The 23,430-nt window shown below is 40.0% G+C and overlaps 1 protein-coding gene across 1 annotated transcript; it reads left to right on the top strand.

Moving 5' to 3' along the window:
* The first annotated feature begins 8,453 nt into the window (after positions 1-8,453).
* LOC137858048 (death-inducer obliterator 1-like) lies at positions 8,454-22,785 on the top strand. Its single transcript, XM_068685440.1, has 11 exons — positions 8,454-8,475; positions 9,683-10,133; positions 11,056-11,215; positions 11,876-11,992; positions 12,207-12,314; positions 12,903-13,038; positions 13,167-13,704; positions 14,215-14,368; positions 15,403-15,492; positions 16,139-16,343; positions 20,204-22,785. Exons 1-11 carry the CDS (start codon positions 8,454-8,456, stop codon positions 22,783-22,785), a joined length of 4,563 nt encoding a protein of 1,520 aa, XP_068541541.1.
* Positions 22,786-23,430: the final 645 nt, after the last annotated feature.

The following is a 23,430-nucleotide window of genomic DNA, read 5'->3' as shown; positions in this document are numbered from 1 at the left end:
AGTAGAAAAATGTAAAACTTGTAAAGGTGAATGCTTCTCTCCTTATTTTAATCAACCAGAACAAATCCATACCCCTATTTTGTTAATCTGTCACCTACCCATTATCATTTTAACAGCCTCTTCGAAGACACTGTTCTATTCTCAAACAGATTAGTTCCTTTCCTTTACTGTACATTCAACAAACTTTAATTTACTTATTACCTAAGTAAAGATTTCAATTCAGATCACAACTCAGTAAGATAATCAAAACCTTAAAATTAAGAAAAAAAAAAAATAAAATCTTTCACAGCATAAGATTTCTGCAAGATAAGCATGATAAAAAGAAAAAATATATTCAGGCAGTAGATGGTTTGGATTTTTTTATCTAAATACCTTTCAATTTAAGAAAAAAACATTCTAACGCGTGGCAAAGATATACATTTTACCCCTTCATAATGTTTCACATACATGCTCTTCTGCACACAGAAATCCTGAAAGTTTCCTGTGCATAATTTTAAAATATAAAATATTTATAAAGAAATACATGCAACAGAAAGGCCTCTGTGTTATGGAAAGAATTTGAAGTGCAGTTGAAGAATACAGACTCAGGTGCTCCTGCAAATTCTCACTGTACATACACATGACAAGTGTCAAGTGGAAGTCTACTCACCATCCTATGTGTAATGTGACACAAAGAAATGCCTAATGACTCAGGTGAAACTGAGAAAATGAATAAAGTAAGGCTTCAGTAAGCAAAACACATACAAGGATATAGTACCTCGGTAAGCATCTAAACAGAACACAAAATCTTTGCCAGGATAAGCAGGAAAAAATAGGAAGGAAAATCTCTACACTAAATTATAAACAAGTCTATAGGTGCAGATTTCACACCATTTTCTGGGACCAACTCATTACAAAAAATTCAGTCATGAAATTCAGATTTGAATTTTATTGTGTGAGCTCAAATACAGCATTCAGGCCTTTTCCAGTGATATTCCAGAACCTTGTACAATATCATAGCTAACTGAAACAACAAGTCATATAGCATGCATCTACGTTTTAGACTACCAAAAACAACTCTTCAACAATGTATAGGATCTGGCAGCTCATCCAATACTCATCACAATTTGAATCCATCACAGCCAGCCACGAAAGCTACTTCACATACAGCTACATGAAAGTGCAAATTGAAGTAAGAACAAACATAGGTTTCTGCTCCCCTGTCTGGATGAAGTAGCTAAACAGAGACAAAATGACTTCACAGGCTACCATTCAGATTGTTAGTGAAACTGGACAGCTCATGCAACTAACTTAGAGGGTGAAGGCCCTCCACAAAAGGTCAGTAGTAGCAATGAAAAGACACTTTGCCTCAGCCATACCTGACACTGAACAGCTACTTCCTCTACCCTGCTCTGCTGGTTGTGCATACATGGAGTTGTTTTTTCTCAATTCTGTAGAATATGGCTGCTCTGACATTTCAGTCCCATCTGCTTCAAGGGCAGCAAACTCAGGTTGATGCTATGTGCTTTGGAAAAGCTCAATTCTGTATGAGACGACCAATACAGAAATCATATACAAGGTTGGACCTTCTCATCTCATGTAGATGATTGTGAAAAATTGTTATTGATGAGATGTAAACAATTATGCAAACTGCTTGACTTACTTGTTGGTAGAGAAGGTTATTCATCTTAATCACTTCTCTAAGCATAACCTGAGCCTAAATAGTACAATAATATAAATTAAAAATGACAATCACAGTAGCCACACTTCAGGAAACACTGTTTTATTCCCAGCCCACAATAGCAAAAGCTTCCCATTATTTGGAACAAGTAAACAAATGAATATCAGTGGATCTTAATCTGTTTTAATTCTCACCATATTAGATTTGATGACTCAGCAAAGTTTAGCACTTTAAACACTTCTATAGTAATGTAATACAGATGACAGTTCAGTAGACTCACTGCACTACAAAAACTTAAAAACTGAATGCATCAACAATACTCATGATTCTGATCCAAGATTTAGTGCTCCATTGCTGAGGAAAAACAATGGGTATTTGGTTGTACCACGAGCACAACTTTATGATATCAGGGCTATGAGAACACAAGGAAAATCCTCCCCAACATTCCAGCTGGCCCTCTGACTGCAGTGGCCAAACTCCGTGGAAGACATCATGAAAATATCCGGATAAAATTCACCAAGGTCACCTCAATAGGAATACATCAGTAAATCTCAGAATATGTTACAGGACGGTTATCATTCATGCTTCCAGTGAGAGAAACAGCCCTAAGAGCTAGTTTCCAAGCAGTAAGAATCATTGCAGCAAGTCAAAGGAAAAAGTCAGAATCAAACTTGCATCCTCTTCAATTGTGCTTACAGTACTTGACCAAGACTCTACACAGCTCTAACACAAAGCTCGTTGAAATAAACTGCAAAATGTCACAGGCAGTGAGATTCTTTGCAGTAAATCTTATACACAGATCCTGAAAAAGCACTCCTTGAATCAAGCACCAAACAAGAATAGAGCTAATGTTAGAAATAAAGCTCTCTATTCTGACAGAAAATCCTAAAATCCATTTGATGACTGTCAACTACCTATCTAAAAAAGGTTCATCCCCTGTAAATGCTAAAACATAAGCATTTGAGAAACACCAGCTATGAGCCTCTTGGAGAAAAATTATTTAGTTAAAGCAAATGTAAACCAGTGAAACATTTCTGATTTTACCACACATCTGTTCACATTGCCACCTGAGTACAGTCTCTGGTCTCTCTGCTGACTTCCATCTTACAAGATCCTGGGTGCATTACATTCCTGCTGAAGTCTGAGAGTGTTGAGAGAGGGTTTATCTCCCAAGAACGTGTTCTAATATGATTAGCAAAAGCTGTGTATACCCTCTAAATAATAAAGGATGCATGTACACTAGTCTATTAGCATTATTTCACGTGCCCAAAGACGAGCCGGTGTGGAAGAAGACTTGCCTGGATCAACAGAGAGTTGCAGCTTGACCTTAGGAGAAAAAAGAGGGTTTATAATCTTTGGAAAAAAGGGCGGGCCACTGAAGAGGACTATAAGGATGTTACGAGGCTGTGCAGGGACAAAATTAGAAAGGCCAAAGCTCATCTGGAGCTCAATCTGGCTACTGCCATTAAAGACAACAAAAAATCTTTTTACAAATACATCAACACAAAACAGGAGAATATCCATCCTTTACTAGACGCAGGGGGAAACCTCGTTACAAAAGATGAGGAAAAAGCTTGAGGTGCTTAATGCCTTCTTTGCCTCAGTCTTTAGCGGCAATACCGGTTGCTCTCTGGATACCCAGTACCCTGAGCTGGCGGAAGGGGACGGGGAGCAGGATGTGGCCCTCACTATCCACGAAGAACTGGTTGGTGACCTGGTACGGCACTTGGATGTGCACAAGTCGATGGGGCTGGATGGGATCCACCCAAGGGTACTGAGAGAACTGGCAGAGGAGCTGGCCAAGCCCCTATCCATCATTTAACAGTCCTGACTATCGGGGGAGGTCCCAGTGGAATGGCGGCTAGCAAACGTGACGCCCATCTACAAGAAGGGCTGGAGGGCAGACCCGGGGAACTACAGGCCTGTCAGTTTGACCTCAGTGCCAGGGAAGCTCATGGAGCAGATTATCTTGAGAGTCATCACACGGCACTTGCAGGGCAAGCAGGCGATCAGGCCCAGTCAGCATGGGTTTGTGAAAGGCAGGACCTGCTTGACGAACCTGATCTCCTTCTATGACAAAGTGATGCACCTGGTGGATGAGGGAAAGGCTGTGGATGTGGTCTACCTTGACTTCAGCAAGGCTTTTGACACCATTTCCCACAGCATTCTCCTCAAGAAACTGGCTGCTCTTGGCTTGGACTGGCACACGCTTCGTTGGGTTAGAAACTGGCTGGATAGCCAGACCCAAAGAGTCATGGTGAATGGAGTTAAATCCAGATGGAGGCCGGTCAGTAGTGGCATTCCCCAGGGCTTGGTGCTGGGGCCGGTCCTCTTTAATATCTTCATCGATGATCTGGATGAGGGCACTGAGTGCACCCTCAGTAAGTTTGCAGATGACACCAAGCTAGGTGTGTGTGTCAATCTGCTCGAGGGTAGGAAGGCTCTGCAGGAGGATCTGGGTAGGCTGGGCTCATGGGCTGAGGCCAACTGCATGAAGTTCAACAAGGTCAAGTGCCGGGTCCTGCACCTGGGGCGCAACAATCCCAAGCAGAGCTACAGGCTGGGAGATGAGTGGTGAGAAAGCTGCCTGGTGGAGAAGGACCTGGTTGATAGTCGGCTGAATATGAGCCAGCAGTGTGCTCAGGTGGCCAAGAAGGCCAACAGCATCCTGGCTTGTATAAGAAGCAGTGTGGCCAGCAGGGCTAGGGAAGTGATTGTCCCCCTGTACTCAGCTCTGGTGAGGCCGCACCTTGAGTACTGTGTTTTTTGGGCCCCTCACTACAAGAAAGACATGGAGGTGCTCGAAGAGAGTCCAGAGAAGGGCAACCAAGCTGGTGAGGGGTCTGGAAAACAAGTCCTACGAGGAGCAGCTGAGGGAGCTGGGCTTGTTCAGCCTGGAGAAGAGGAGGCTCAGGGACGACCTTATTGCTCTCTACAGGTACCTCAAAGGAGGCTGTAGCGAGGTGGGGTTTGGTCTGTTCTCCCACATGCCTGGTGACAGGACGAGGGGGAATGGGCTAAAGTTGCGCAAGGGGAGTTTTAGGTTGGATGTTCGGAAGAACTTCTTTACTGAAAGGGTTGTTAGACATTGGAACAGGCTGCCCAGGGAAGTGGTGGAGTCACCATCCCTGGAGGTCTTTAAAGGATGTTTAGATGTAGAGCTTAGGGGTATGGTTTAGTGGACTGTTAGTGTTAGGTCAGAGGTTGGACTCGATGATCTTGAGGTCTCTTCCAACCTAGAAATTCTGTGATTCTGTGATTTTCCCAACAGTATGCTCTAGTGATTTAATTATAACCAAAAAAAAAACAAAAACACAATACAAAACAAACAAACAAAAAAACACCTGGAGATCATAATTCTCATTTCTTAGCTCACTACCTTGCCTTACAATGTTTCCTTCCACATTCAATCAAATAACCTAAATGTTTAACCAAGCAACACCCAGAGCTATGATTTGGAAACTGCTAGCATAAGTGATTTTAGACTATGAATTGCAGCAAATGACTTTTGTCCCTTAAACGCTCTTGTTCAATAAAATAAAATTACAAACAAGTGACATAGAAGTTTCCTTTCTCTTTGTTTTCTATTAGAAAACAACCAGCTTAAAAGAGAAAACATCAATACTATATTATCTGCTTGACAAGAATGCCACAAAGAACAGATGTGATTCAAGTCCTGAAAATGCCACAACTTGCAGAACACATGCTTCATTCCACTTTGGACTCAGTTATCAGTGATTCTCCATCCATCATCTATCATCATCATCATTGTTGATGACTGTGAATGTCACTCCAATATGTGCTAACTCATGAAACTGAGTTCACAGTACACAGTACACAGCCTGGTTGGAATGGAACTAATTTTTTTCATAGCAGCCCATATGGTGTTGCGTTTTGGATTTGTTACTAAATAGTGCTGGTAGCACACCAGTATTTTGTTTATCTGTAAGCAGTACTTGCACAGCATCAAGGCTTTCTCTTTTTCCCAGTGTTGTGGTTCCGCTCGAGTGGGCAGCCGAGCTCCACCACAGCCGCTCTCTCACTCCCCCTCCTCAAAGAGGACTGGGGAGAAAATATGTGAAAAGGGCTCTAGGGTTGAGATAAGGTCAAGAAAATCCCGCAATGATTATTGTAATGGGCAGAACAGATTCAGCATAAGAAGATAGATAGTAAGATTTATTGCTCATTACTAATAAGTGAGAGAAGTGAGAAACAAAGGAAAGAAACCAAAAGCACCTTCCCCCCCCTCCACCCTCTTCCACCTCCTCCCCCCGAGCGGCGCAGGGGAAACGGGGGAATGGGGGTTATGGTCAGTCTACAGCACTTCTTCTCTGCCGCTCCTTCTCGGTCACTCTCGTCCCCTGTGCTGTGGGGTCCCACCCACGGGATGCAGTCCTTGATGAACTGATCCGGCGTGGGCTTCCCACAGGCAGCAGCTCTTCCAGAACTGCTCCAGATACGGGTCCATACCATGGGGTCCATCCCTCAGGAGAAAACTGCTCCAACCTGGCTCCCCCACGGGCAGCAGCTCCTGCCAGGTCACCTGCTCCTGCGTGGGCTCCTCTCCACGGGCTACAGGTCCGGCCCGGAATCTGCTCCGGCAGGGGTCTTCCACAGGCGGCAGCCTCCGTCGGTGCAGGGCCACCTGCTCCACCGTGGTCTCCTCCACGGGCTGCAGCGTGGAACCCTGCTCCACCGTGGTACTCCATGGGCTGCAGGGGGACATCCTGCTTCACCATGGTCCTCACCACAGGCCGCAGGGGACTTCTGCTCCGGCGCCTGGAGCACCTCTCCCCCTCCTTCTACACTGACCTTGGCACCTGCAAGGCTGTTTCTCACTCCCTTGACTCTCCCGGCTGCTGTGTGGCGCAGCGTTTTTTCCCTGTCTTAAATATGCTCTCACAGAGGCGCAAAACAACATCGCTTATTGGCTCAGCTCTGGAAAACAATGGGGCCCTTCCCAAAAATGGGGCGGCTTCTAGATCTGTCTCACAGAAACCACCCCTATGGCCCCCTGCTACCAAAACCTTGCCATGTAAACCCACTACAGTAGGATGTAAGTACCTTCAATACTTTGTCAAAACACACACACCACTTCACTATCCTTCAAATGTAGTGAGGTGTCCTGCAGATTTGAGAAAGTACTTCACAGGTGTTCTGAAACACCGAATAGCCTATGTAGTGTAGGTATCTTTTACTACATGCAGAATCCCTGCCAGCAAGTAGTTAGGTAGACAGTTGTAATTATAAAGTAGTATTTTAGTTTGTGAGACTGTTAGACTTCCATGAGGCTGAAATATCTGCTCATTTTCTGTTGGCTAAAGAAGCATTGAGTTCTGTGCTCTACTGTAGAAACATTTCAAAATAGCCATGACGTGAACTGGCAGAATAAAGGATGCTTGTGCATCTTTCTTCTTGAACCCATACTGATGCTGCTGCCTATCAACCCTGGGAACTTCAATCTACCTTTGTGCTAGTGCCATTTATTTATTTATTTTACATGTATATAGTTTTACCATGATATAGCCGTTGGAACACAGGAAGGTTTGGGGCACGGATATATTTTTTATACACACAATATCTTAACTGCTGTTCTTAGTTCTATCAGTGTGCTTCTTAACTAATTTGAACAGATGATAAAACTGTAAGTACGGAATGTAAGCTTAGTATTTCATGTTTTGTACTTCTGCTGCAACCCAAAAGAACTAAAATCATAGCACCGAGGACCGAATTGTACTGTGGTCATTTTGAACCCTGAGCTGTGCTGTCCTGCTGCTCTGTAGTGAGACAGAAGTGCGCTGTCCCACCGGCCTGAAGAGACAAGTCTGGGCAGAAGATAAACCAGGAACCAGAAGTAGAGAAATTCTCACAACCTTATTGTACACATATTTTGGATATTCATCTTCTAGCTTTTCAAGACTGTTCATTCAAAGTAGTTCAGCTTTTTACCTCAGTGTATTAAGTTCCAGGTGCCTCATTAGACCAAACTGAAACTGTCACTGATAGTTTCTGATCCCTGTTCTCCTTCCTGGGATAGCTCAATGCCTCCTGACGGATAGTGTAAGGTTAGTGGGGTAGGCTTTGGGAGATACTAGAAACAGAAGAGAAGTCCGTGTGAGTCCAGCTCAACATCCCCCGGGTTTGTGTTCAGTTTGTCAGTACTTGAGACCAGTCCCTAGGGAAAAGTACGGGAACAGTGGGTGAACAAGAAGTTTAATCTCTAGTAAGATCTTCACGCTCTTTGGAATGATTTAATGTAGTGTGTTTCATCTTACACTTCAGATAATTTTCCCTCAGAAAGCTTTAGCAAGACATCCACTCACAGTGGATCCACATAGCTAGTGCTTCTGCATCCTCCTCTTCACTTTGTATTCCAGGCAATGTTTAGCACCTGCTTCTCTGCCTAGCCTTATGAAAATTCAGGTACAGCATCGGTTTTATGGTTCATCTTAACCACCAGCTTGTGTATTGGTGGTGAAACATGCTGGCAGTAAGAGGCAGTGTAGTGCAGCTCGTTACAAGCTTGCGTTCTGCTGGAGGTGCCTACTACAAATGCTCAGCGTCTAACAGAATTTAACGACCGGCAAAGGTGGGAAGGCTGTTTCACTCAGAAATGAGTAGTGACATTGTTTCTTAGGTAATCCAAATCTTCCCCTTTCTGAGGTGTATTTCTATTCAAACAGTATGCTGTTATAGGATTTCTTGAACTGGGCGAACTGGGCTTCAGAAGGGTGCTCCCTACCTTTGTCCCCCTCAAGTCTGAGAAAAATCGGTTGTTAGACCCTTCCTGATAATGTCTGCTCTCACTGTAGCAGGTATGGAAGACCAAAAGGGTCCATTTGGTTTGTGGTGAAATTAACCAAAGTTGAATTTCTGCATCCTTCCCGGGAAGCACATAGCTCTCTGCAGATGGGGCTGTGGGACTAATTCTGATTACAAAACCTTGCTAGCTAAAAACATCAGATAATAATTAAAAAATTAAGAAATCACAAACTGGTCAGTAGTCAAATGCAGATTTATGAGGAGAAAAAAGACTTTTGGGGAAGTAACTTTAGCTTTTCTAATCAGAACAACTTCATCTCAGGAGTTGTTTCTTGGTTTCCCTCGAAACCGTCGTGCTTTCACAACGAATGTGTCACGGTAACTCTGCCCACGGTAACTCTGATGTCCTTTAAACGATACTTCTGGCAAACTGAAGTGGAGCACATGACGTTTGCTGGATGGAGAGTGTGTTTTGGCTTATTACGTTTTGCTGAACTGTTCCCGTCAGTGCCAAAATGTGGACAGGTGAAATGCAACCTACAGAAATGCTTGTTTTTAAAGTCCTGCGCAATTATAACTTCAGTATATGGAGTCTTCGCTTGTAATTTGTAAATTTTCTTGTGCATTATGTGTATTGTCAATATATTGATGTTAGAAAAAACATTAAATGGCAGTTTTGGATATTGTGAATGGAATAGTTGGTGGGAATTAAATAGCCGCAGTTTGAGCAATGGTTTTAATATTTAATTATTAAATATTATAGTATTAAATCTAGAGTTTAACTGGAAAGTAAATGAGAAGATCTGATAGTTTATAGCGACAGTGTGATACTCATACTAGCAACCAAATGGCTTGAACGTATATATACTTTGTGAAAATGTTTGTTTGTTTATTTTGAAGTTTAATCATGAAGTCCAACTCAGGAATCTTTGAAGGTGGTGTCTTTTTTTTTTTTTTAATTTTCTTGCATAGCTTGTGACTGAGATTTTCAACCTTTACAACCAAAATGCAACTCTTTTAAACTCTTCAGACAGTCTCTGAGAAGTGCTCTCTGCAGGATCAAAGGCAAACTTCTTCTTAAAAAAGTCAACTTTTACACATTTTTTAAAAAGGCTTTAAAAATGAATGGCTTAAATTATATACTTGGTAGTTCTCCAGAGGTATTTCACAGACTTTCTTATAGGTTGACAGCTGGTCTTCATAAACCGGAAGTTATAATGTTAAGCATTTAATATTGCATTTTCTTCTTTGTTTTAACAGCTCAAAAGGAAGAGAAGAGAAACAAAGATAAAGCGACAGAGTTTGTAGGAGCATCAAAGAAAACTATTGCTTCAGCATCTATGGTGGAGAAACATGCATCTTCCCTCACTAAAAATTTTCCTCCAAAGAAGTCCCCTTCCATGTCTAGCACATCACTAATGAAGCAGACGCTTAAACCTGCTGGGAGTTTCAAAGGTGAAATTCCCAAGAAACCATCGCCCTCAACAGGCGGCGTTCCTTCAAAACAAGCAGCTTCTTATGACTCGCCAGTTTCCAAAAAACTAGCTGCATCCAGTTTGGCTGGAGGACTCAAAAGGCCTTCACCGTCTTCCGTTTCTACTGCATCTGGAAGTAGTCAAGCAAAAACACAAGCTAGCCCTATCCAGTCGCAGCCCAACTCGCAGATTCGACAATATATTCGTCAGTCCCTAAAAGAAATGTTATGGAAGAGGTGGGTGGGAATTCAAAGCACTTATTTTATATAGGAAACTACAACTAGAAGTAAAGGGTTAGCCTGCAGAGTTTTGTTTCTTTCTTGCTAAGTGCTACTAAGGGATTTAATTTGTGCTAGAAATTACTACAAGTATTTTTAGCATTAGAGCTTTATTAAAAATAAAAAATCTGATGCCAAATAATTGGGCATGTGAAAAAGCCTTTAAAAAAACGTCACTATCCCATTTGTAGTGAGAGACAATTACAGTTGAAGAATTAAATCACAGCATAGAGATGTTTATAATGCAGGTGACCTGAAGCTGATATCTGGCAATGGTGGTGTTTGGAGATGTAGGGGTTGTACGAAGCATAGTGTAGGGAATATCACAGTGAAAGGTTGGAAGGGCTTGCTGAGGCAGAGGTTCCTTCTTCTCCCAAAGTTAGCAACTGTATTACTTTTTTTTTTTTTCTTAAAAAAAAAAAAAGCTGAAACATTGTCCCACAAATATTAAAGCTCTTGTCAGCTGTCAAGACTTAGGCCACTGTGCTCTGGTAGTGTCTCTGAAATAGAAATGCTGTTCACAGTGGAGGGTCTAAGATTAAAACTGAAGTGGTTTAGCTCCCTCAGTAGCTCATGACAAAAAACAACAACAAAAAACTAATTGCAGTGTCATGAGTAGGAGGATTTGTAAGGACTGACCTGGCTTCAGTTTGTTAAGGCTGTCTTCCGTGGTCTTCTGTAGACAGTAGCAAAAGGTTGCCATTGTTGACATTTTGAGGTCCTGAGATAGACTTTGGCTTTGAAATGTGTTTTAAGGAAGTCCTCACTGAGTGAATAAAAGCGGGGTTAACTCCTTCCTCTGAAAATTTAGTTTTTATGAATGCTGCCTGAAGAATTTGTGCCTAACGTAAATGCGCATACCCTTTCTTGTTTTTAACAGAGTCAATGATAGTGATGATCTGGTCATGACAGAGAGTGAAGTAGGGAAAGTAGCACTCAATATTGAAAAGGAGGTGTTTAATTTGTTTCAAGTTACGGACAACCGATACAAGAGTAAATACCGTAGCATCATGTTCGATCTCGAGGACCCAAAAAATCAGGTTTGGAATTTACTTAAACAGTAAACGTACTGAAATATATTCTGTTTTTTAAATAATACATCAATATGTAGTTTCAAGAGAGAGACTTATGAGTTATGCTCTAAAAAATTGTTTTAAAGCCATTCAAATATTAAATAATCCAGTTGGAATGGAAGTCCAGTTGGATCGCGTGTATTTATTAAGATTGGCCTTTGTAGCGAAATATTTGTTTATTGAATGGCATTCTTAGAAAAAAAATAAATGTTTTTCTTCTGTGACGTTCTGTGGTTTGTATGGGAGACCACTTGTGTACATGATAATTTATCTTTTAAAGGAAAAAGAAGCTGGTGCAGATGGGAATAGTGACTAGACAACGTAATTTCTTTAAAAAAAAATTCTACTATAGATATGAAACAGGAGTGGCAGTTCATCTCTCGAAATTCCTGTTCAGTAGAATTGATAGTATATTTTATGGTAATGTGGAAAATTCATACTTCATGATGATTTCATCATTAGTTTCTGGTTGCTGCACCGTGCTAAGTTTTCTTAAGATTAACTGGCATTTTTAATAGGGAATTAAGAAACCTGAAAGGGTTTTGACAGTCCAGCACTGCAAATCATGTTAGTTGCTTAAGTTATTCAGCATGGCAACAAAGTGTGTTTTTTGTTTGTTTTTTTTAGGGACTTCTTCATCGTGTTCTTCGTGGAGAAATCTCACTGTCAAAACTAGTGAGAATGAAACCCGAAGAACTTGTATCTAAAGAACTGTTTGTATGGAAGGAGAAACCAGCCAAAGCGGTAAGCAATACAATTCTCCAGTGTGTCCTTAGATATGGACTAACAGTAACTTCACCAGCCCTTACCACCCATAATTAATATATTGTTTTCTTCCTAATGAAATATGAATAACGTAAGCTTTTTCTCTTCCACTAGCCAACTGATAAGAAAATACAAAATAAAATTATAAAATCAGTATGCAGACTTGTTACTAAAGTGTTTTTGTTTCTCTCAGATGTTAGAGTCAAGAAACAAATCACACGAGATCAAGAAAGCAGCTGTAAAACGGGAACAAGTGCCTGATGTAAATATGGAAGATTCTCCCCCGGTGTCTGATTCTGATGTAAGTATTAGCTATTGCTTTAGCATGGAGGTGCCAAGGGAGATAAATGCTAACTAGGGCCTCAAATTTTGTATCAGAAATGCAGGTTGTTTCAATGAACTGTAAGAATATCACCTAGTAGGTGTGCTATGAGCATTTTCCTTTTGGTTTGAAGGAATGCAACAACCTAATATCGGGCATATATCGCATGTGCTTCTAAAATATCAGATGATGCGTGTTTTTCAGACCTTTGCCTCAGTTTACAGCAAAATCTTAGCCAATTGTTTTCCCCCCCAAAAATGTGATCAGTATTACAATTCTGTATTCTCAGGAAGCAGTTAATGTGATAGTATCTACTTCAGAATTACATGAAATGAAATGAGGACAAATACTATTTGAGAACTCTGTTTGACATGATATTCTTAAACAAATGATAAAAGGGGAAGAATAGTTCAAAATTCCATCTTTTTGTAAGTGCTGCTCAGAGCAGTAGTTCTGCACAGCCCTTAATATCTTTTTAAAGAACCGGAATTAACGGTTTCAAAAGTATTTTTTTATGATTGAATTTAGCAATCAACCAGAATGTTTTCTGTGTTTGTTCATTTCCAGGAGCAGCAGAAGTCAACCCAAACTGTACAAAATGTAAATAGTGCTCCTTCTCTAGACGTTTTTAGCAGTATGTTGAAGGATGCAAGAAATGAACATCGAGCCCATCTTTTTGACCTGAACTGCAAAATCTGTACAGGTATCTACAGTGTTGACTTTGTCTGAAGTAAAAGAATTATTAAGAGCATTGCTTGCTTACTTGTTTTTCTCTTCAGACCTTTTCATTGTTAAACAGTAATCAAAAACACTTTAAAATTAATTTTGTAGGTCAGATTTCAGCATCTGAAGATGAATTACCACCGAAGAAGATAAAATTAATGGCTTCTGCTAAAAAAGCAGTGTCAAAATCTAAACCAGAAGTTCAGCAAAAATATGAAAGTTCTGCACCAGCAGCAGCAGCTGCTAAAGAGGCCGCCTCTGAAAACACAGAGGAAACCGAAGTTGCACCTGCAGCAGAAGCAGTTTCCCAGTCAAGCTTAGAAAGAACTTACATCCCTACAACCCAAGGCCATGGCAACACAGATACTTCATCTGAAGAACCTTCGACTTTTCCTGCCTCTTGCACTGGTGCAGTTGTCACAACTGTAACAGTTTCTGGCCGAGAGCCTAGAACACCAATGAGCGGCTCCTCTGGTAGTACGACGACAGCCCTGCGTTCTGGTACTGCATCTGGTGAAGTTTTAACAGGGGAGACAAAGCAGGAAATGTCAAAACCAGTTATGACTGTCCCCAAATCAATATTAACAAAGCCATCGTCCTCACCAGATCCAAGATACTTAGCTGTTCATCAGTCACCCAATATCAGGTGTGTATATTTAATAGTAAGCTAAGCCACTGAATCTCTGGTCTCGCTATGTTCAGTGTGTTTGTCCCCCTTTGCTTCTTACCCTCCCCTGCCAATAATCAAAAGGCATGTTCAACTTTAAATGCGATTACCTGAACTTTAAATTTTTAATTTGTCATCTCCTTGTTTAACTTCTCTAGTTGGTAAAATTTTCTGAGCATCGTGATATATTGACAGTAAAAATTCTTCAATGTGTTTTAACAGATAAATAAAACTTATAAGATATTTGACTTTAAATCTGCATGTGCATTCAAATATATTAAGTGTTTGTGAGGGTTGGTTTAAAGCTGCTCCAGACTTTCATCCTATATTGGATGAAAGTGGAAAACATTAACAAAGCATTTACTAAGGCTTCTGTTACTTGCTTTTTTAAAATAAAGTAATTGATCAATAAGAGGAGGGAAGAAAAGAAGAAGAAGGAAGCATTCTTACTGTGCTCTATAACGTTTCTCTTTTGGATTTGTTTTGCAGTGTTGCTGAGCCACGCTCACCTCAAGGCAGCGACACTTCTCTCTTCCTCTCTCGCCTCAACACCATTTGGAAAGGATTTATTAATCTGCAGAGCGTGGCCAAATTTATCGCTAAAGCATATCCTGTCTCCGGGTGCTTTGATTATCTTAGTGAGGTTAGCACTGACATGTTTATGCGTTTAGAATGTATTGCAGTTCCTGTTGTTAGAAAGGCTGGGGTCACTGTGTATGTTGTTATATTGGACGTGTAACAAAAAAAAAAAATTGTATCCCTTTAGTAATCTCCTTTAGTAATAGGAACAGTAGCCTGAGGCAGGGGGGAGGAGAGAAAGCCTTTTAAAAAAATTCCTCACGTATTTGTGAAGAATTCTCATGTCTGTTAATATGTTTATATATATGTTAGTATCTAACATAGAATAATAGCTTGATTTCAAGATCAGTTTTTGACGAGAAGCATCATCAGCATGTGTTTTGAAAGAGATGCCTTGTTCTGCTCACAAACAGATGGATGGATCACTGATGTGATCTATTAGAAAAGTTTGGCCATTTATTAAAAATATCATGCTTTGATTAACTTTGATGCAACTGCTTTTATATTTTGGGAGGGTGTACATTCAACTAATGAGGTAGTATGACAGCTTGTGATGAAACAACTGAGCAGTTTCTTAACTTCTCTGAAGAAGTGTATTTGTTGTGATTGAGGGTTTCAGGCGTGTAGTTTAGGTCTTTTCTTAGGAGGGTTGGTGGCTCTCTTGTTGTTTTTGCTAGAACAGGTTTCACTGTCATCATGACAGGAAGCTAACTAGAATTCATATGGGTGCAAAAATTTCAGATAAATTGAAAGCGTAGATAAAAGCTATACTACATATAACAGGTTCCCTGTAAAAGCAAAGCTAACAAATAGAATCGGCTGATAGGCATACAAAAGTATTTGACCTTCCACTGCTATCTTCGTCAGGCAGTGCTTTTTCTGTTTTGTGTGTACTGCCAGCCTTCCAGTAATATGCCATAATGAACTCCTTGCATTTTGGAAACAGCCTGTCTGAAATTAGGAATGAATATGTGCAAGTTTAGTAAAACATAGTACTGTATTATCGCCTAAGCTACTGGGATGGGGCAATCTGTGCTGGTTCAAAACTGTAGCCTCTCTTTCCTTTTCTTATACGACCATGTAATGCTTCTTGTTTAGGATTTACCAGACACGATTCATATTGGTGGGAAGATCTCACCGAAGGCAGTCTGGGATTATGTTGGCAAACTCAAATCTTCACTTTGTAAGGTATTTACTTAAAATCCTTTGGAAAACCAGGAAGAAATACACAGCGGCTTTTGATAGAATTTCCTTGTTACTAATTTATATTGATGTCGATCACACCTGGAAAACTACTGCTACCACTTATTCCATTGAAATTTTTGATTTATTGAAGAAACAGGTTTGCCTGTTGAGCTGCCAATCGTCTTTCCCCTGTGTAGTAGTTAAACATTCATACAACCTATTGTTTTTTAATGATTGAATATAAACAATCTATTTATTCAGTTACTGAAGATAGAAATTCAATTTTAAAAGACTAGGAAATTATTAGTAAGTCTATGTAATAAATTTTACTACTAAAACCCTTATGGATTTAGTAAAAATGAAGCACGGTATGCAAATATAATCTAAGAATTTTCCATTTCTTTCCTAATTATTTGAATATTCTGAACCTAAAGAGGTGTAGCTTGATGTGAGATACGTAAATAGTTGGTCTTTCTGAAAATGACAAAATTGATTCTGGTTTAATATTACCAATTGAATGACAGTATTTTCTTAAATCTTGGTTTAAAGCTGCTCCAGACTTTCATCCTATATTGGATGAAAGTGGAAAACGATTTTATTTGCTGATGTGTTACAGGTTGAATTTTTCCACTTTGATTTTGTATTTCAGGAATTGTTTTTGATTCGTTTGATTCGTTTCCATCCTGCCACAGAAGAAGAAGAAGTTGCCTATATCTCTCTCTACTCCTATTTTAGCAGTCGTCGTTGTTTTGGTGTTGTAACTAATAACAACAGACATGTCAAGAATCTCTACCTGATCCCACTGAGTTCTAAGGACCCAATTCCTTCCAACCTCTTGCCCTTTAAGGGACCAGGTAAGCACAAAATTTAGGGGAGGTTAACTGCTAGGTAAAATTACAAAACGAGTAAATCAGAGACCAATTGGTTTTGAATGTTTAATGTAAGCATAATTAAAAAATATATAATTTTATAAAAAGATTTTAAAAGTGTGCATATAGGAAAAAATTGCAAAGTCAATCATCTCAAGGTGCCATGGTCTGAAACTCACATAGCCTTTCCAACAAGATAAATCTCTGCTGTTAGGAGGATTTGTTTACCCATAAAATGGAGTACATAGAACAGCCACTATATTGAGACAAACAAGCAAACATTATGAGAACATTCAGCCGACCCTACTTTCAACAACCCATAAATCCACCAAGTTTTAGGTCCCTACAAGCCATGTGCTGTCCCCTAAATCACATAGGAGACTCTTATCCCACGGAGCAGTCAAGAAATCTCTGAAGACAAAGGTAACGTTTATGGTTTCACTACATTGTTGTTATCTCATGGTATGTATTACGCTGTGCATGCAATATGCATGTACACGGGGTCTGAAATATTCTGTGCTACCTGGATCAAGTTCCAGACAAATCACTGACTTCAGAACATTGGTTTGCCTGGGAGCAGGCAAATTCCTCTTGCGTAGGTGGCAGACAGTAAGTGGTATAGGTTGGTATATATTACGCTCTTCTATTTTTAGTTAGAGTTATCAGCAGTAATGCATGGCTTGAATTTGCTCCATCTTTGTGCACTGAACATGGAAACAGAAGAAATGAGAATGAATTCAGATGTGAAACACCTTTATATTACAAAATTTGAAGTCACCTTCATCTGAGGATGGAGGTGGTGCATATGCTTAGTTTCCAAATAAGTACCTTTTTTCATCTAGAGTAACAGGTTGAGGAGCTTAAGAGCTACACGTTACAATGAAGGCAATACTGCATTGTTGTAAGGATGGTTTGCAAAATACTAAACAGCGCAAAATAATTACACATTAAAACATGTAAGGAGCTGACCTTTCTGACAAGCTGACTGTCCTCTGCTACCCAAATACAAGTTTAGGACTAAACTCAATGAAGCATTCTCAGGGCTTATATTCATAAACAGAGGTGTGTTCTGCCTGGCCAGGTTTTCACATGTTAATGGCATACGACTTAAAAAACAGTAACAAAAAAACACCACCAACAAGTAATGTAATGCTAGGAAAATACTCTTCTTTCCTGCATGAAATTGCAAAGGGCGCTTGCTTTGTGTTCTTGGACAAGATTTTTCTCATACGCTCTGAGCCTGTCTTAACCTGCTCTAGGGAAGCATTTAAATGATCTTCCCCTCCTTGCATTCTTGAGCAAACATAGGCTGTCCTTGTCCATTATCTTTTATATTTCTGTTGTAGATTTCATTTCAAATGAAGCTTTTAAAGTGGAGGCCTGGCAAAAGTAGACAGACTTGTTAGTATTAGTATAGAAATGAGGAATGTCAGGCTGGTTTTTACAAAATGTAAATAGGAAAAGTTCTTTCAAAACTGGAGGTAATTGCCCAGAAGAAACATAGGTATAAACACTTGCAGGCATGTATTAATACCGCAGCGTAAAAGACTTGTAATACATACTTGTTACTGACATCTGATGGAATTTACTGTTTTTTATACCCAATAAAGATATTTTTGGGAAAGTGGTCATTGTCTCCTTAAATGTGTGTACCTTCAAATAGAGTTTAGCAAGTACTCAAAAAACATGACAGTGTAAGATACTTTGATAAATATGACTGGGGGCGGGAGGAGGGGGAGGACAATAATCCCATCACTCCAGAAGTCCTAGCTGGAAGATATTCCAGCTGTATCAACCAGCTCCATCAGGTGCATACGGATTATGAATCTGTTATGAATCCTGTTTTCTGATGGACTGGATTTGGAACACAACTGAGGACCTCTGACCTGCTGTAGTGCCTAGAAGATCTACAAAACTTTGTCATGGGTGATATAAATATAGAGGAACATGGAAGGATATTCACATTTATTCACTTCAACCACCTCAGATATTTATTACCAGATATTATCTGTTGGTGGGATGTTCAGCATTGTGTTGTTTTTTTTTTTTTTCTGGTAGTTTACTGTATGTGAATTTGTTTGTCTCGTTTCACATACACACAACACTATTTAGCACTTTCATCTGTAGATCTGAAAACACTGAAAAAAAATTAAAAGGTATAATCAGTCATTATTAGCACTAGGAAGACGCACTTATGGAGGGATTTATTGGCAATGTTGGCAATGTATCGGGTACCATACATATTTAAAATAGAAGAATTTTAATTTAAAAAGTGTATCAGCAGAGGGCATGCCGCAGTATCTCTTCCGTTAGTTTAAGCTTGGAAGTGTTTTTAAGTATGAAGGCATGAAATCTCTTCAAGATATTTAGAGTACTCATACCAGTATGGAAAGCAGCAGTAGTATATACAAATAAAAACAGCTGATGTAATATTCTCATAAGATAGTAAATTTAGGAGCCCCCTTAAAACTTTGAATTCAGTTGTTTCAGCAAAGGTTCATACTTATGACTGGTAATGGCAAATATAATTTATCTGCAACTATGGGAAGTTTGGGTTTTTGCTGGTATCAAGAAGTTTTCAGTGGCAATAATTAGTTATTTATAAGTTGTTCCTTAGTGAGCAGTTGGTTTTGTTTAGTAAGAGACTAAAGATATACATAAATTCATATATTACACCTCTTTTAAACTCTTACTTAAGGGTCATGAATATAAGGGACAGTGTAGGTTTTAGAGTCCTCATCGTATAACCACAGTAAATCTCTTTGCTGTTAGTTTCATTTCTCTATTATTGGTTCCTTGCTGGATGCAAATATTAATATGGCTCCCAAATGAGGATCTCAAGTCACTAAATCCAGAAGTTAAAATCCTCTCTTTATATGTTTTTTCTACATTTGCCACTGACTATGTTAAAGGATTTATTCCCTGCTCTTTATTCTGGTTGTATTTGTCTTCCACGAGTGCCTGTGGGAAATGTGAATGTACAAGGAAGGAATACAATAATGTGAAACGGACCTTCAGCTGTTTGCATTTTTCCTCTTTATGGGAAACTTTCCGGTCATTTCTGGAAGTGCTTCTCCAGGGATTCAAGCCTGAAGCTTTCACAATGGAGTAATTCTGCTCACATTTCTTACTTAGGGAAGGGTCTGTGGCATCAAACTCAATTCTACAACAGTGTTAAAAGTCACCTTGATGGAATGGTGTAAATGTCAGTCCGGTATTTTAGCACAGATTAGAACAGAAATGTAATTATTAAGTTTAACAATGCCTCGTGCTTTCTTTGTAACAGAAAGTGAAGTGTTTGTTGTTGTTGTTTGTCTGTTTGTTTGTTTTAATAGCATTAGTTTTTTTCTCTTTATTTCTAGTTCTTCAATTCCAACGTAGCCCTACAGAAAGTTAGATTGCTTGTCCAGGTTTTCTCACTTATCAGTATCTCTGTGTATATAAGGTATTTGCAAAGCATTTAGAAAGGAAATATTTGATTGGGGGAGGAAGTGGACAATAATAAGTAGAAAGTAATAATACAAAAATAGGAAAACTTTCTTTAATTTTTGAACAGCAGAGACATTTACAAGGACATCTTTCAGTAAGATTCACCTGTTACTGCAATATTCAAAAAATATCAGGGAAAGAATTAAAACATTTTTAGTTACTGTATACAAATTTATATAAATAGTAATTAAATATAGACACATAGGCTTATGGGATAATGTCACTGCATGAAATTTAGAAGAACTGTTACTGTTATGACTCATAGCTGCCATTATATAAAATGATAAGTTCCTATTGAGAACACAGATAAAAAATAGTAGTTTTTTTACATATGCAATCTTTGTGTTTCCTTTCAGGTCTCGAGTCTTCACGTCCGAATTTAATTCTTGGATTGGTTATCTGTCAGAAAGGGAAGCGTCTTGCTACTACCATGGATACAGACAAAATAGAGAAAAAGCGCAGCCGAATTCAGGTGCAAGAGGAAACAGAAACATCGCTGTACTCTAAGGGGCCAGTAGCTTCTTCACAAGAAAAGAAAACTCCGAAATACACACTGTATTCGGGAGACTCAGCTGTAAGTACAACACTACCTGGATCTCCTCCACCTCCACCCCCACTTCCCGTTCCAGAAACCTCATCAGTCACACCTTCAGTATTAAAAATACCGTCCTCGACTAAGAGTGGAACCACAAGTACTGTACCACCACCAGTTTCAGCTACCGCTTCTACAAGTGCTACTGCTATGCATTCTTCATCCTCAAAAACTACCACACCTCTTGAGTACATCCACCAGACACTTTTTGGTAAAAAGAAGACTTTTGAACCTCTTGCTAAGGAGACTGAAACTGTCCAGTCTTCAAATCAGGAAGCTAAAGCAGCTGTGGATGGAGGTGTGTCAGCTGTTCCTTTGCTAGATCCCATTGTACAACAGTTTGGACAGATGTCAAAAGACAAAGCTATAGAAGATGAGGAGGATGACAGGCCATACGATCCCAAAGAAGAATATGATCCAGAGAAAGCTTTTGAAATGCAGACCGGTGAAAGCAAAAAACTGTATAGTGTGGAGAAGCCCAGTAACACAGCAGAACTAAAGGATGAGGCCTATGATCTGGAAGACAAAACTATCTTGGAGGAAGCAAAAGTTACGGTTGATGATTTACCTAACAAAATGTATACAGACACTAAAAACACTTCCGTGGAAACACCTGCCTCGTATGTGCCAGATTTATCTGCGTCTTCATCCTTGGTGGAACTGCAAAAAATGTTAGAAGAATTAGACAAACAACTAGAAGAGCAGAAACGACAAACTGAGGAGCAAGAAGAAGCCCTCAGACAACAACGAGCAGCTGTTGGTGTTTCAGTGGCTCACTTCTCGGTGTCTGATGCTTTAATGTCACCTCCACCAAAATCTTCCCTAATAGAGACTGAATTGTTCCATCAGGACCAACAGGCTGCGCAAAAAGTAGATTTACCTTCATCTTCCAATCAGCAAGCACAAGTTTTAAACCAGAGCTGTGACCCTCAAGCGAGTTTTCCAAACACTTTGCAGACTTCACTTGGTAAGGAAGATAAAACTTTAATTCCTGCTACTCAGCTTAGTTACGGTGGTGATAACTGGGTTTCCAGTGAAAAGCCTCCTGCAGTGCTCCAAAAAGAGGCACCTAATAGCAAATTTGAAAATACTGTTCAAGTTACTTTGGAACATGTGAGTCAAGCAGTTTCTGCAGAACCTTCTACATCCAGGCCTTTACGTAAAGTGCTGCTTCCGACACCTCCAAGTACGTCTTTTCAGCCTAATTTCTCCACATCTAATGACAGTCAGTCTTTGCAAGATATGCACAAAGTATCCTGGTCAAACGAGGCAAATCCAATGTTTACTTCTCAGGAAAAGGGACCTGGTCACTTTGAACCAGACAGGGGTCTTTCTGCGGTGCAATACGAAGAACAAAGAAACCCTCAGCCTCATCAATTTGTAGAACAAACTGAATCTCCACCAGTTCAGGGTGAGGGTGGACCTCTCCCACAGCACTTTGAGGAGAACCGAGCTGGAGGTCCGTTTTCTTTGTCTGGGCAGAAAGGAGGACCTCCAGCACCACTGATGCTCAATGCACACGCAGGACCTCATGGACCTAATTTTAGAGGCCCAGCGCCACAGTTCTCAGAAGAGCATGTTTCTCCAAATAACGATGGACAAAGAGGATCTGCCCCTGGAAGATTTGGAAGTCAAAAGGGCCCCATTCCTTCCTTATTTTCTACGCAGCATGGACCACAGTCGCCACAAAATATGAAGCCAACCCCAAGACCACTCCTGGACCTTCCCAGTCATCCACCAGGCCACAGAAAGGAGATGTGGGAGGAAGCTGGGCCGTCTGCACCTCTTTCTGGTATTCCTGGGCAAGGGCCCGAGTCAGAAGGACAGTGGTCAGGATCTGACTTCCGAGAAGGCAAAAATCTTGAATTTAGAGGCCAGACATTTGAAGGGAGACAGAGAGAGAGATACGAAGGAGGAAGTAAAGACAAGGTTTTAGATCAGCCAGAGCCTCAGCAAGCAGAGAATCGACAAAGCAGACCCTTTGAGGAAAGACGAAGGGCTCGAGAACATGGCAGACCTTGGGAAACAGACCGTGGCAGAAACTGCAACAGAGACAGGGACTGGGAGAGACACAGAGACAAAGAATGGGATAAAAACAGAGACAGAAACCAACGTGACAGAGAACGATCAAGAAGCAGAGACAGAGATCGTGACAGAGACCGAGACCGGGATCGAAGCAGGGAAAAAGAGCGCGATCGAGACAGAGATCGAGATCGTGAAAGAGGAAAAGATCGGAAAGATCGCAGTAAAAGTAGGGAGATCGGTAAAGAGGTGAAGCCAGAAACACCTAAGGAAGGTCAGAAACCAACAGAAGCAGAAGCTTCATCTTCCACTAATCAGTCATAGAACTATAACTGCTGTTATATTTCCCATAGATAATAGACACCACTGCAAGGACTGAGTCAATGTCTTCTGTATATACTGTATATTCTCACCTTTGCAAAAATGCTGTTGTAAATCTAGCCTTACAAAATGTACTGACAAATTAGCAATTTTTGAACAACTGTGAACGACAATATTCAAATAGGTAAAAGGCAAGAACATACTGGACTTTCACTTGCTGCATATTTGACAAGGAGTCAAATATTGCTGTCTTGTTTATTTTACAATGCAAGGGTCATGCCTATTTAGGAGAAGGCTGCAGAAGAACAGTGTTACTGATTATTGGACGGAGGATTTGAAAATGGAATGTTATAAGCTTAAAGTGCACTATCTTCCTTTTTATATACAGGTATTTTGTGTTTTGAAATCCATCTGTTAAGTGTACAACAACGAAGAAAAACGTACCTAGTTTTTCATGTGGATGAGGGGTTTTTAATTTCACATTTTTACAAACCTGCAATTAAAGAGTATATAGAAGTAGCACCTTTATAACCAGCAAAAAAATTAAAAAAATCAGACATCTATTGGCAAAGAGCTAAGACTACAAATGAATTGGTATACCAAAGGAAAGAAAAAGAAGTTTGTTAAATAAAAGAAGTTTATTACATG

This window comes from Anas acuta, chromosome 5 (genome assembly GCF_963932015.1).
Source record: "Anas acuta chromosome 5, bAnaAcu1.1, whole genome shotgun sequence".
Taxonomy (NCBI): domain Eukaryota; kingdom Metazoa; phylum Chordata; class Aves; order Anseriformes; family Anatidae; genus Anas; species Anas acuta.
Note: the sequence above shows the minus strand (reverse complement) of the source record. Positions and strands in the feature narration are given on the sequence as shown.

Coding starts and splice junctions, on each gene's coding strand:
- LOC137858048 (XM_068685440.1), top strand. CDS start 8,454: ATGTCTGCTCTCACTGTAGCAG. Junction 13,039..13,166: donor GAACTGCAAAATCTGTACAG/GTATCTACAGTG, acceptor TTAATTTTGTAG/GTCAGATTTCAGCATCTGAA. Junction 15,493..16,138: donor TCAAATCTTCACTTTGTAAG/GTATTTACTTAA, acceptor TTTGTATTTCAG/GAATTGTTTTTGATTCGTTT.